This window comes from Aplosporella prunicola (genome assembly GCF_010093885.1).
Source record: "Aplosporella prunicola CBS 121167 unplaced genomic scaffold K452scaffold_18, whole genome shotgun sequence".
Classification (NCBI taxonomy): domain Eukaryota; kingdom Fungi; phylum Ascomycota; class Dothideomycetes; order Botryosphaeriales; family Aplosporellaceae; genus Aplosporella; species Aplosporella prunicola.
This window is the reverse complement of record NW_022983546.1, coordinates 159,145-173,194: the sequence shown is the minus strand read 5'-3', so window position 1 is coordinate 173,194 and position 14,050 is coordinate 159,145. Positions and strand designations below refer to the sequence as shown.

Sequence of the window (14,050 nt, the reverse complement as noted above, 5' to 3'; positions counted from 1 at the left end):
CAGAGCCTACCTACCTACCGACCTACCGACCTATGGAGGTGAGGAGTGACGGACGGCTCAGTTTCCCGCGCGCAGGCGCGGCGGCGCGAGCTGAGCTCGTTGCGTAGATGTCGATATGTAGGTACTATACCTATCTATATCGCGCTCTGTCCGCTATTATGCCCTTCGCTGCCTCCTACGTCTCGCCGTATCGCTACGCCGTTCTTTATTGCGTGCGTTTTCCGTTACCTGTTTATGCATACTCTTCCACTCTTGCCACGCCGTTATAGCTTACCTAGGTCCTAGGTTATAAGCAAGATTAAACAGACGCAGCCGCGCAGAATCTTGCCCGTCTAACGCATGCCCGTCGCGACGGGTTTAGAACCTAAACCCAGAGTCGATAATGGAATAAAATGGCTGCCTATGTAAGGATAACTACTACCAAAGTAAACGGCTTCTAGCCATAAGCAGTTGTCTCGACGTATATATATACATATTAAGTACGCATGCATTGAACTAAACCGTAGCTAGCTATTAGCTAACGCCCCAGCACACCTGTACATCCCGTCCACCTACCCGGTTTATGGAAATCGCACAGTTCGCACTTAGGCGACAGAAACGAAATATATATCTCCGCCACACCTCTTCGAGACGAGAGAAAGCAGCTTCTCGCCTGCTCGGCGATAGTAAAGCCCTCACGCGTGCCGTAGGCTGTATACTATATAGAAACCTTACTGCCTGCGGCTAATCGCTTGGAAGCTGTCTGTCCTATCGTCGTGGTCGTCGTCATCATCATCATCATCCTCCTTCTCCATCCCCTGCGTGCGGCAAATACATTGCCTAGGCACACACACACACACACAAACAGCAAGCCACTTCCTCCCCACCACCACTAGCAGCAGCACGACGTAGCCGCGGAGCCGCACCGCCTGCGTGCGTGCTTATATACGTGTTTATATACGTACATACTCCGTTCACGGCATATCTGCCTACGTGGGTAGGTGGGCGTCTCGTAGGTACCTCGTAGTTGGCTCGCACCTCGTGGCCGCGCCGGTGTTTTGGTTGTGGGGCTTCTGACAGGACAGACAGACGACTGGCCAGCACGGACTCTGCCTGGGGTGGCGATCGGCTAGGTAGATGGGATTTCGGATCCTGGATCTGCGTAGTGAGTACCTGACGGTGGGGCGGCGCTTGCGGGCGCGGGATGCTGGGCCGCGGCGTCGGTACCGTCGTGTGGGTTGCGACGGTGATGGTTGATGGTGCTGGGTACGTACGGGCTACCCTAGGTACCTAGGTATGTTCCTAGGTACCTACTTCCTTGGGCAGGTGGGTGGTGGTGGGGAGTTGGAAGAAGAGGCGAGGCACCGGTGATGATCTCCACGGCCCGCGCGCGCGCCCATTCCTCCGAGGTCGAGTCCCCTTCATCCTCTCTTTCTCATCGCCCACGCGCAAACAACCAAACATCCACGCCACGAACCCCGTAGAGTAAGCAACCAGGGCCCGCTCCCACGCGCGCGCTCCCACCCCAGCCAATCACATCCCCCGCCCCCGAATTCCCCACTGCGGCGCCTAACGCCGCTCTCAGGCCATTTGCTTCTGTTTTTACTCGGTGCCCGTGCGGCGAGACTGAGAATAGATGATGCGATGCGATGCGAAAGCGGCGTGGGTGGGGGTGGAGCCGCCGTCGCGCCGTCCCGGCTGTTTCGGGATTTGGCGTGGTGTTTTGAGCCAGGATGACGGCGATTGGCGGCGCCAATTGGGAGGGGGCCCGTATGTATATCTCGTACGAGACGGTCTTGTTTCTTCGCCTGCTGCTTTCTCTTAATTCTATTTGTACACGCTTGTTGCTTAGGCTTTCTTACTTGCGTCTGCGGCCCTGTGGTGCGAGTGTCTGTTTGGCTGTCTCTGTCTCTGTCTCTTCCGTCGTCGTCGTCGTTCTTGGTGCGGCCTGCCTGCCTGCCTACCTACCTACACTACATACCTGCGCCTGCATATTTTTTCTTTCTTGGCTCTTTGTTTTTTTGCTTTTTTCTTCTTTGCTGCTGCTGCTGCTGCTGCTGCCTGCGTGCTTGCGTGCTTGCGTGCTTGCTCAGCCTTCCATTTCAGCCTTGCAGCCTTGCCATCTTGCAGCTTTTCTGTCTGCCGGCGTCGTCATCAGCGGCACTTAGGGCTCCTCGATAGGCTATCCTGACCGCTCGGCTCTCTTGACTTTTGCTCTATCGGACGAGCAAGGCTCGCTGCCTACGCGCTGTCTATATCCTCTTGGTCGGCCTGCCAGTTTGCTTGCTAGCCATCCACGATCCGCCTTCACCACTACCTCCACCACCACCAACACCAATATCTCTTCTCCGGCAGTTTCAGACCATCCATCCAGCCTCTCGACCATCCAATCAACGACCTACCTTACTCAACCACTCAACCAACCAACCACACAATGGCAACAGCAACAGCAACAGCACCAGAGCACCAGCGCGCCTCCTCGCGCGCCTCACACCGACACCCCCACCACCACCACCATCATCAAGGCCCCCTCCTCAACCAGCCCCTCACGCAGCACGGCCTCCCACGCACGCCCATCTCCCCCACCAGCGGTCTAACCCTGCTCAGCCACCCACGCCACCCACAACCCACGCCGCGCGCATCAACCCCCGACTCGCTGAACCTGTCGCTGACGAGCCTGGCGCTCTGCAAGCCCGGCACAGACGACAACGATACTACACCGCCCATGACGCCGTTCTCGCCGTCGGCGTTCCCGTCGGATGCGCTGGACGTGGGTGTGGGTGCGGTGGCTGTGGCTCCCCAGCAGGGCTGCCAGCACTGCGCCTGCTGCGCCCACCACCACCACCAGTTGCAACAGCACCAGCAGCACCACCCCCAGCGCAGCCGCGCCGCGTCCCTCGCCCTCTCTGCCCGCAGCAGCACCGTCGCGCTGCAAGACGAGGAAGCGGCACTCCGCCGGGCGCTGGAGCGCGAGGCGTTGCGCATGGTGCGGCGGAGCGAGGAAGAAGCTTTAGCGTCTGCTTCTACATCTGCATCAGCATCGACATCGACATCAGCATCGACATCGACATCAGCATCGACGTCGACGCCGCCTGGCTCCGCGGGCTCCGCGGGGTCTTGGTCCGCGACGTCGTCGGGCTCGGGATCGGGGTTCGCGCGGCTGGGGTCAAGGATTAAATCCGCGTTGGCGACGGGGCAGGGGAAGAAAGAGAAGGAGAAGGAGAAGGAAAAAGAAAAAGAGAAAGAAGGCCTGAAGCGGGGCCTCTCGATGTCAGTGGCGCAGCGGAGGCGGGGCAGCGCGAGGAGCACGGCTAAAGAAAGGGGGAAGGCGCGCCACGGCGACGACGGCGACGACGATGATGGCGTCGTCGAGGTGGGGGGCGCGCATTGGACTGAGATGTGATGGGATGGGTTTTTTCTTTCCCTCTTCTCCCTCCCCTCTCCCTTGCCTTCTCTTCCATTTTCAGATCCGGTTCCTTTCCGTCATTTCCTCCCCGTTCAATTCCCTACTCCCCTAAAAGGCTCAGTGCTCAATGCTCGGTGGTCGGCTGCGTCGTGCGTCTTGTCTTGATAGTTGATACCCCGAGCGCTCCTGTCGTTTTGGTTTTGTTTATTGGCGTTGGTTTTAGTTAGGGGTGGGTGGTGTTGGTTTTAGTTTTGTTGGTGTTGGTTTTGTTGGTTTTGAGGGTGTTTGGGGGTGGGGAGTTGGGTGGGGTTTGTCTATTGTGCTCAATGCTCACGTAGTTATGGTTTATGCAGTTAGTTGGTTAGGTAGGAAGGTAGGTAGGTGTGTAGGTAGGTTTTACGCAATTAACGAGTGGGAAATGGATGTTGTTTGAGCGTGTTTATTTGTTTATATGTTTTTGTTTGTGTGTGTGTGTGTGTGTGTGTTGATGTCTAGGATATTATTAAGTTCTAATCACCTATCCGCCTGTCTATCCGCCTGCCTACCGTCCGAATCTGTATATGTACGTGGCCTATCCTACTACCTTTCTCTCCCTCAGTCCCTCTATCCATCCCTCGTTATTACTGCTACCTACGGCCTACTTGGTAGATAGATGTGTATGTATATACCGCAGCCGCAGCCGCGTATTAAACCCCTATGCTGTCCCTGCTGGTCCTGCTCTTCCCGCTAGGGCTGCGTATGTATGTGTGTGTATGCTTGGTAAACGTAACACAGAAAAAAATGAAGAAAAAACAACAAATGAATAGAAAGGAAAAGGGATAACAAATGGATAGAAAGGAAATGAGCCAAGAAAGAATAGAGAGGAAAGGAAATAAGGAATGGAAGATGAAAACAAACAAACGAACGAATGAGCGAGCGACTAAGTGAGCGAACGAACAACCCCTAACCTATCGACTCCAGACTCCCTGCTTCTCCATAGGACATACGCCCCTCCTCCCCTCCTCTCCTCCTCCCCTCATTCTACCCAGCCAGCCATTGCGCAGATACTCGCATGGGTGCCTGACCGATGCGCCGCGCCGCGCCGAGCAGGGGCGTAGGTGGGTTGATTAACGGACTCGAACTGAACTGATGGCACAGCGCAGCGCCCTGCCGGTACTGATGGATGATGGATGATGGGACGCGTGCGAGGTAGGCTGCTGGCGCGGCAGGGAGGCACGCGCGGTGACCGCCTAGAAGAAGGCGCAGCAGCGCTCGCAGCGGCCCGGCAGGCAGGCAGACAGGCAGACGAACGCCAACATAAAGCACCAAGCACAGCACACACCACCCCCCCTCACCGATGCGCCACGCCAAACGCAACACAGCACCCCAAAAACGTCACAAACACAACCACAAAACTCCACAGCATCAGCGCAGCCCTGCTCTCCACAAGCTGGCGATGCATAACCGCCTGCAGCGCGAGCATGAGCGCGCCCGCCACCGCCGCCCCAACCGCATTCGGGATCTTGCTCTCAAAGTACGCGCTCAGGAACGCGTTCTGCCATGCCTCTTGCTTCGTTAGGACTAGTGACCAGAGCGCGCCGAGGACGATTTCTTCGCTCAGCAGCAGCACCGACACGCTGCTGAGGAGGATCACTAGCAGCGAGATCTTGCGCTTGCTGCGGGGGGGTTGCGGCGCGTACGTGGCGTAGGTGGGCGGCTTGTCGAGGAGCGGCGTGGGGCTGTTGCTGCGTTCTTGTATTTGTATGTGCACGGCGTGCTTGGGGCTGTGGCTTGGTGGGTAGGGCGCTTGGCTTGCGCGGCGTTGGAGGGTCGGGCTCGGCGGGCGGACGTCGTGCTTGAAGTCGAAGTGGCCGTATTCGCTGCGGTGGTGGGGATCGGCATCATAGTAGCTGTCGTGTGCGTAGTCGTCGGCACTGTCGTCGAACTCGAAGATTTCGGGGACGCAGCTCGTGATGGTGCGGTTTGGCGTGACCATGCGCAGCGGCGCGGCGTTGCAGTCCTTTAGCGCCGGCTGCGCTGCCGTGCTGTTGTTGGCCTCGTGGTTCTGCGAGTACCTCGATGAGGCCATGGACAGGTATGACGCTCGGACGCTGTCGTGGCCGCCGGGGCCAAAGGGGAATAGCAGCGCCGGCGGCGGCTGCTTCTTCGAAGAATGCATCGCCGCGTATGACGTGCTGATGTCCGCGACGATCCGGGGGATATGGCTGAAGGAGACGGCGCTGGCGGTTGGCGTATTAATAAAAATGTTTAAACCTGTCGCCAGCAGGCTAAGTCTAGTGGTAGAAACGAAAGATGCCTCGCGACTGGCCCCGCGACGAACTGCTCCTTGGGCTATGTATAGCTAACCCTGCGACATGCGGAGGTGTTTGCTAGATAGACTTTTCAAGGCCCAGGCCTTCCGCCGCCTGAAACACCGGGAGCACGTGATGTGTCTGAGAGTGCTCGGAGACAATGCGGCCTGCACACCCGTCTTTCCAGAGCTCTTGATTGTTTCAGAAAGGGAGCTGTCTTTGTAATTCGAGAACAGCCACGTGGGGTGTTCTTTGTACTTGGAAACCGAAACGAGCACTCAATATCGAACATGATTTTCCCTGATCTTCTCCAGCATGTCGGACTGGACTAGGGTGTCTGTTAGCGGATCGCTGGCTTGGTGCGTCTGAAAGACTGAGCCTCCTCTATACTTAGATCGCCGGGCCTTAGCTTGAGAGATGACCTCGCACAAATAGGACTCCCCCCGCCTTCATGAGTGACGCGGCTGGGGTTGATACATCACACGGACACCGCGAAAGGGAAAAGCATAGTCAAGGCGTTCAGTGTTGATGAAGGTGCGGGAACAAGCCTTGGCCAGCAGCTGCCAATGCGGCTCTGCAGATGGCACAAAGTGATCTTATCTCTTGGATCATTTCCTGAAGGGGCATCTAGAGCTTCAGCATTGATCGGCAAGTACTGTTTTTGTCTTGATGTCGTCAGAAGCTCAATGCACTAGCCACAAGAAGCCTGGCTTGGATCAGATTGAAATGGTGATGCGGGTCAGTGATTCGCGAAAGGAGGCTGAGTAATGCCCCTATGTCCGAGCTCTAGCGGCCGGTAATTGAAGAGCGGACAGCCGACGAGGCTGGTAAGCCTTACTTTAAAGCGTGACTGATACACAGAGGAGAGTCGGCGATATGCATTTGACCATTCGATGGTAAGGACGGGAATGAAATGCTCATTCATATGTCCGTATCCACGAAAGAGATGTGGTGTTGAAGTGTGAAGTCGGCCTTGTGCACAAAAGAGGAAAGGGGTGCGTCCTGAAACTTCGCTTAGCTGCGGTTATCAAAGGCCCGAGAGCTGGTCGGTTTAGTCGTGTCCGTCCTCAGCGCATCAGCGAGGACGTTCAAGACTTTTCTGCAACATCTTCGCAACAAGTTTTCGAATGAAAGAAAGTTTGTGAATATCTTCACCTGAAGTGCTACCCGTTGGCGCAGAAGTCTTTCGTATCCTGGGTCCTCATCATGTCTTTGCCGTATGCCAGCCTTTATCCGGGACGAACATCGGCCACGATCAGTTCTCCGATGCAGTCGTTAGAAATTTTCTTCCAGAGTAAGACAGTTAATTGCCTAGGTCACTAAAATGTTCAATAGGAACTTGACTTCTTTGGGTCTTACCAAAGGCACATCAAGTGCATTCATACCTACCTTCTGGAACGGGTTCCGGCAGTCCCGGTTTGCTATGTCGCCCTGAAAAAAACCCGGCAGATGTTAGAAAACTTCTACAACCAAGTAAAAAGTATCCGCGGAGCCTTGTGGATTGCCGGCTTCAAATTCCACCAAAGAAAACCTCGGGATCGCTCCTTCGTGCCACTGGAAATCGCAAGCTTACGGTCCACTTCGTACTGAATGTCTGAACTTTCCATATCCGAGGCCATAAATCAGCGGAAATTGCCATCGTTATGAAAGTTGGTGGGATTGTCACGTGCCGGTATTTCAAAAGAGCGGTTCTTGGCACCGGCCAATCCTAATTTTCGTCGGATCCATAGGAAGAGAAGGAAGCAAGAATACCTTGTTGGCAAGATATTCCTGGACAGTTTGGGTGATTCTGGGAACACAACGGGCGAAAAACCGGGGCAAGCCCAATCTTCAGAGCCGAAAGCTTCCCGCTGCCCGAATCACTGAAACGCTCCCTACAGCAACATCAGGCCGAGGAGCACCCACGTCATCGCAGTCACACCACAGCGGCCGTGCAAAGAGCAATTGCCACAGGCATCGCAACCAGGCACGCGTGAGGGGGCAGTGCTTGGGAGCCCCTGACCGCGATGGAGCCTCCAGATGGCGAGACGCGACCATCGCAATCCTGCGGGGGGCAGCAGAGTCGTCGTACCCCAGGGATACCGCTCTTTCTAAGCAAGCTCGCACCGCCCAGACCGGTCTTTCGCAGCCACGAGGCCGATGACTGAACAGAGACTCCCGCCAAGAGTCGTCGAGTAAGCATCGCGACAGTTGTCAAATATCGACGTCATTTCAGGGTCTAGCTCGTTGCCGAACGAGCGCAAGCTAAAAGTCGACGAGATGGGCCGCTGGACGCCGTGTTGACATGCCTTTTTACGCGATTGAATGCGCCTACACTGCCACCCTGACAGCGCATCGGCGCCCGTCGATGGACTCGGAGCGTTGAGGAGTCTTGTGTCACGTGTGTTTGTGTGTGTGCAGTATGGCACGCGTCACCCACCGAATCCGGCCATATCGTGGGCGTTAGCAATAAAGCACGCTCTGGTCCCCTGAGCCACGAGTGGCCCGCACCAAAATCCCCGACCGTCGAGTCTGTTGTTTGGAACTATTTCCCGCACAAGGAACAGGCCATGCGGTTCCTTGCAACCGCCTCCATGCTTCATCGATCATTGCTAGTTGGAGCATTAGTGGCGGTTGAGGATCTGTCTGCTGATGCAGATCGAGCAACGGCGCTACGCTTAATCTAGTGGTGTTGCGGACGGCGCCTGCCGTCCGAGAGGGGAGAGCGAGGCCAGAACTCTCCACGTCTTTCGTGATAGGACCGCATCGGAGAACGAGTCTACCGAAATAGCAAACGGGAACGAAGTAGGTTTGTGGGGATGTAGGCGTCGGACTTTGGTGTTTCATCTGGATTTCAAGGACCTCGAGTGGCTGTGCCATCCTGATCTAGATGCAAGATGCTGCAGTCCTACAGCTGTTGTGGGAATCAAAGGACGGCAAGGGGCTTTCATGGAGTGCGCATAGCATCATCCAGGAACTGCTGTCCGCGTGGTAGGTCTGGAATCCACAAACGTGCACCTGAGCGCAAGAGTATCTTGTCTCTTTCCTGGATTGAAGACACCAGGTCGCACCATCATTCCCACCAAAGACATCGCAGTTACGATGAAACCTGGTGCTCCAAGTTGGAAATCTGCCTTTCAGACAATCGACACTCAAGGTGTGGTGGTAAACCCCGCCCTTGATGCTTCCTTGCTCGAGTAGCTCCAGCAGCTAAAATAGGTGCTGTTCAATAGAGCCGTAGGAATTCCTGCAACTGCATGATCGGTGCTCCATCGGCAGCCGGCGGCGTCATGACATTGGGATTAGTATTCCGGACGAGGACCAAGCATCTCCGTGTTGAGTGAGGTGCAATAGTTATTGCTAATTTCAAGGGTTCAAAAGATAGATACCGCACTGATCACTTGGCAAGGATCGCCTTTTGCCGTCCGGTCTGTGCGCCACGCCCTTCTGACGACACTATAACCTGGCATACCGGTCTCCATGCGCGCAGGGTCCGGGAGAAATGAATCGCGGCCGATCAGCAATTGCATGAATGGCTCCCGTGTAGCTGGAGAGGAGTGTTCTGTGGTAGCATCAAGGCATCTACGAAGTAGCGCTGCATTGAAGCCAACTTTAATTGAGCTTGTTGGAAGTCCAATTATTTGATAGCCGCGATCAAGCTTCCCCAGGTCACACAAGAAGCAGACGAGGGTTTCCCCACGCTGCAAGGGGGGAGAAGGAAGCCGATAGCGGCGACAGGGACGGGTCTCGTGCCGGTGGCATGCGCGCGCTGTGCCTCGCATCCGTCCAGCATCAATCACCACGTCGACGGACGATGAAGCTTTGCGGAGATGGGCGGAGCACAGTCAGCAGCAAGAAAGTTGTGGGGACGGGATGGATGGAAACTCTGGACGCGTCCCCGCACCGACATACGGGACCCCCGCGCCATGTGTTGGGCGATAGGGCTGACGCGTCATTGGCGGGCGCGGTTATCATCAGTATCGTCAGGATGGGAATGGCGACGGCGCGTGGCTTGGGGTTGACGGGCGGCATATGCGGGCTTGACGCGTGGTTGGCGGAGCGGGCGGGCTAGTGGGCTCTGCTTGTCCAAACCACGCCCTGCGCTTGGGCCCGTTGGTCAAGAATTGCGGAGATCAGCCCCCTTCGTCTTCGCTGCCACCACCTCCATTAGAGACGTGACTCAGATCGCCGCTGCATGTCACGCTTTACGCCCTTCCATCACCGTCACGCCGTTTTTTATAAAAATGCTTTCGTCCCCGGCTGAGCATGTCGCTTTCGACGACGACCCAGACCATCCGCTTCACCACGACGCTACTATTTTTGTTCCATCTATCAACAAAGAAATCTCTACCTATCACACACATACATCATATCATTCCAAATCAACGCTCAACTCTTTGATGATTCGCCGTCTTCGTTTCTCAAGTCTTCGTCCCCTCTCGCCTTAGGGCCGTCATCAGTCATCTCTCTCAATCATCCTCAGTCTCCACCATCATGTCTGCCCGTTCTCTGTCCATCGATTCCGTCTCGCAAAAGATGTTGAGCCTCGCTTGGCAAGACAAGCCGACCATTAACATCTCACTAAAAGGCGAGCACGGCACGCGCGGTGGATACATGACTTCCTTCTCGACCATGGACCAGATCGAGGGCGAGGTCTTCATCACCTGCGGAAAAGACACCAGATTCGACGACCTGGAGATTGCCTTTGTTGGTGAGCCGACCCTGCATCATACTTACACACCTTGATGGAGCCATCTCGATGAAAGAGGCCTTTTTTATGTAAAAAAAAAAAACACCGCAACTAACAACCAATCGCCACGCACCAGGCACGGCCACGACCTGCAACGACCGCTTCACGGCCAACGCCTCGCTGGCAGCCAACACCATAACAGCAACCCACCACTTCCTCAAGCTGCGGCAGCCAATCCCGGACGCCGCGCTCCCGCAACCCCGCGTCATCGAAGCCGGCCGCACATACCGCTTCCCATTCACCTTTGTCGTCCCGGCCCATCTCCTCCCCTTGGCCTGCCAAAACGCAGCCAATGACCAGGTCCGCGCCGCCCATCTCCAGCTCCCCCCAAGCATGGGCGAGGGGCCCATCCCCTCCAGCCCGTCGGGCAAACCGCTCGACGACCTCGCGCCCGAGGGCGCCCGCATCTCGTACGCGGTGCGCGCGACGCTGGGGCGCTCGTCCGCCACTAGCAGCGGGAAGAGCGAGATGCTGGCGCAAAAAGCGAAGGCGGTGCGCGTGAAGCCCGCGTTTGAGGAGCAGCCGCCACTAGCGGTTGACCAGCCCGTGCTGCCCTCCTCCAACTGCGCCAACGGCACTTGCTGTACGACCCCGCGCTGCGCCCCGCAGGAATACCGCCTCCACGCCGAGAAGACGATCCGCAAGGGGCTGTTCCAGACGCGGACCGGCAAGCTCTCCGTCGCCGCCGCCCAGCCACGCAGCTTCCACCTGCCATCGCCGGGGTCCAGCTCAGCGAGCACGCCCAACGCGCCCATCTCGACTTCCGTGCGCGTGACGCTGCGCTTCGACCCCGCGGGCCCGGACGCCCTGCCCCCGAAGCTGGGGCACCTGGCTGCGCGCCTCAAGATCCAGACGTTCCATACCTCGACGCCGCGCGCGGGGTTCCCGTCCAAGGAGGCGCTGTGGATGGACCCCGCCGTCGCGGCGTGGGGCGTCATGGTCCCCCTTGAGAAACGCGATGTGGGCGGCTTGCAGTGGCTCAAGCGCTGCGAGGGCGCGCCGCCGTGTCCGCTGCGCAGGGATTCGGGCATTAGCGATTGCTCGCGCTCGTCGTCTACGTCTTCTTCTTCCTCTACGCCTTTCATCCCCTCTCCTTCCTCCTCTTTCTCCTCCCCTTCAAACCTCTCTCCATCAAACTCATCCCCCTCAAATCCCTCCCCCTCAAAAACACACCTCTCCCCCACCCCCAACTCCAACCACTACTACACCGCCACGCTCCTCATCCCCCTAACCCTCCCCTCCTCCCGCTCCTTCGTCCCAACCTTCCACTCCTGCCTCATCAGCCGCACCTACAGACTCGACCTCTCGCTGTCACTACCAGGCGCGACATCTGTGCTCCCCGCCAGTGCGGTGACGGTCAAGCTGCCTGTGCAGGTTAGCGCGGCTGGAAGTGTGGCGGGCGTGGCGGAGGCGGAGAGACGGCGTAGTTCTGCTGCTGCTGGTGTGGCGGCGGGTGAGTTGGTGGGGTATGATGGGGCGGTGGGTGCAGGTGGGTTGGGTGTGGGGAGTGCGTTGGAGGGGCTGGATGGGTATGCTGGTGGAGGTGAGGGGTTGGAGGGGCTAGTGGATGAAGGCGTCGATGTGGCCGAGAGCGCTGTATCGCCGCACCAACAACAACAACAACAACAACAACAACAACAAGATCTCCCACCGCCGCCTGCGCCGCCGGGCTACGAGGCCCGTGGCTCGGTCGCGGTTGCGGTTGCGGTGTGAGCGGAGCGAGCGGAGCGAGCGCAAAGAGCTGAGCGAGCGCAAATGAGGTTGAACACCACTGCAAGACCTCATATGAGCACACCAACCACAAAACGGCATTCACATTCATTCACTTTCATGTTATATTGTGTTATAGCCCAAGCAAGGATGGCAGGGCAGGGTAGGGTGGGATATGGCGTAAAGGGAGTCAATTATGTTCATTGGGTTACTTGGATTTCGGATTGGACTGGATACCCCGTTTATTTTATACTTTGCGAGGGATGGGATGGGCTGGGCTGGGTTGGGTTGAGTTGTGAGGGATTGAGGGTAGTTGTATTTATATGTAGATTGAGGTGGGAAATTGTAATGTATTAGTAACTTGTGTGCTTTGCTGCTATTAAATGTATCGTATTGGGTTGGAGCGAAGATGGCGGGTTTTGTGCGGTTTTGCTGGTGGATGTGTCGGTATGCCTGTGCTGTTTTATTTTTTTTATGTGGGGGTTTGGATTTGATACTACGTTTATGTTGGTATTGGGTATGTTTGCAGAGTTGATGCCGCTGGTGCGTGGTGCGGCGGCTGTGTGTGGGTGGTGTGGTGTGGTGTTCTGGGTTTGGTGGTTGGATGGATGGATGAGAGGGCTTGTTTGCTTATGTGCGTATCCGCTTGTATACTTGTCTGCTTACTTGCTTGATTGCCTGGTTCTATGGGTCTACGTGTTTATTTGCCTGTGTAATATGTCTTGCTCCTGCATTGGACCTACGCGATAGGACAAATGGAGTAGGTAGAGTAAATGGAATAGATGAGCCTAGCTAGCTTAACTGGACAGGAAAAGGATTTGCGAGACGTGCATGACAGCGATGCAGGACAGAGTGATGTGGCATGCGTGATAAGAGGCCAAGGTTGTCATTGATACGAAAGAAGAAAAGAAGAAGGAAGGAAAAAGGTTAAGGATAGCCGCATGGATGACGTCGCCGATCTTACTCTTGCTGGAAAGGGAAGAAGGAATATACAAATACCTTAAAGCAATGGAATTCCACATGCTGCATATCAATTCCCCCTCGACCCCGTCATGGCGATATTGATGATGCCATCTCTCCCGATGCCCGCTGCAGGATTTGTCGTCGCATGCCTCTGCAGCAGATCTGCCGTCGCCGCATCTCTCCAATCATCCCTACCTACCCGAGAGGTGAAGCTCGAAGAAGCAGTAGCGATGTGGTGGCTTGAGCCCTAGCGCTAGTCCCGTTACGGCCGGCCCCCGCCTCGCCTCGCCTCGCGACCGCATGGTAGTTTAATGAAATTCCTCACACCCCCTCCCCCCAGCAACTGCATCTTTCTTTTTTTTTTTTCCCTTTCTTTTTTGTTTATTTTTGTCGCGTCCGATACTGCCGCGCACTTCTTCGCATTGCATCTTCAAACCGGTCAGTACCACGGCAGCCGCAACCCCCTTGACTGTTTCCGCCCCGTCGTGCAGCGGGTGCAACAATTGTGTCTCCACGACGGGTGAGAGGTTACGGTGGCGGGCACGGCTGGCAGGGCGTCGGATCCGAACGCGCCATCTGGATGCTTGCAAGAAGGGTAGCGGCAGGGCGCAATTCCTGGCTTGCGGACGGGCGAGCTATCTTTGACGCAGCAGCCATCGGGTGGCCAGCCGCTGTTAATGTCCCTAACGGCCAAGGACTTGGGCAAAATTTTTTCTGCAGCATGCAGGACGGCATCGGCGGGACGGCACGCAGCCTGATCTCGTCTCCCCACGCCTGTCTCAAACGGTCCTCTTGGCGCCGCTGCTTCTCAGACACTGCCCCAGCCTGCCTCGTGCCCGCTGCTGCAAAGCAATGCTGCAAAGCAAAAAGCACGGCGCCGGGCTTTGCTCCGTCTTTTTCCTGCTGCCCCCGCCTTTCTTTCTTTCTTTCTTTCTTTCTTTCTTTTTTTTTTTTTTTTTTTTTTTTTTTTTT

At 56.4% G+C, this 14,050-nt stretch overlaps 5 protein-coding genes across 5 annotated transcripts in view; 3 read left to right on the top strand and 2 right to left on the bottom strand.

The window, feature by feature from the left end:
- Window positions 1-2,413: 2,413 nt before the first annotated feature.
- K452DRAFT_299833 (uncharacterized protein) lies at window positions 2,414-3,382 on the top strand (the record flags this gene model as incomplete). The annotated part of the gene is made up of 1 exon (XM_033542273.1): window positions 2,414-3,382. The coding sequence occupies one exon, from the start codon at window positions 2,414-2,416 to the stop codon at window positions 3,380-3,382; it is 969 nt and encodes a 322-aa protein (XP_033395563.1).
- A 1,333-nt stretch (window positions 3,383-4,715) lies between these two features.
- K452DRAFT_299832 (uncharacterized protein) lies at window positions 4,716-5,543 on the bottom strand (the record flags this gene model as incomplete). The annotated part of the gene is made up of 1 exon (XM_033542272.1): window positions 4,716-5,543. One exon carries the CDS (start codon window positions 5,541-5,543, stop codon window positions 4,716-4,718), a length of 828 nt encoding a protein of 275 aa, XP_033395562.1.
- Window positions 5,544-7,577: 2,034 nt separating this feature from the next.
- K452DRAFT_289227 (uncharacterized protein) lies at window positions 7,578-8,027 on the bottom strand. The gene has a single exon (XM_033540786.1). The coding sequence runs from the start codon at window positions 7,856-7,858 to the stop codon at window positions 7,592-7,594; it is 267 nt and encodes an 88-aa protein (XP_033395561.1). The 5' UTR covers window positions 7,859-8,027; the 3' UTR covers window positions 7,578-7,591.
- A 2,122-nt stretch (window positions 8,028-10,149) lies between these two features.
- K452DRAFT_310226 (uncharacterized protein) lies at window positions 10,150-12,118 on the top strand (the record flags this gene model as incomplete). The annotated part of the gene is made up of 2 exons (XM_033543315.1): window positions 10,150-10,366; window positions 10,482-12,118. The coding sequence occupies 2 exons, from the start codon at window positions 10,150-10,152 to the stop codon at window positions 12,116-12,118; spliced, it is 1,854 nt and encodes a 617-aa protein (XP_033395560.1).
- A 1,280-nt stretch (window positions 12,119-13,398) lies between these two features.
- The window catches only part of K452DRAFT_56658 (uncharacterized protein), a 1,000-nt gene continuing 348 nt past the window's right edge, over window positions 13,399-14,050 (top strand). The window contains exon 1 of the mRNA XM_033546858.1: window positions 13,399-14,050. This exon is cut by the window's right edge and continues 348 nt beyond it. Within this exon, the coding sequence (XP_033395559.1) occupies window positions 13,659-14,050 (392 nt within the window). The 5' untranslated portion in view covers window positions 13,399-13,658.

What these genes read in the sequence shown, in the direction of transcription:
- K452DRAFT_289227 (XM_033540786.1), bottom strand. Translation starts at nt 7,858, where the DNA reads ATGCTTACTCGACGACTCTTGGCGGGAGTCTCTGTTCAGTCATCGGCC.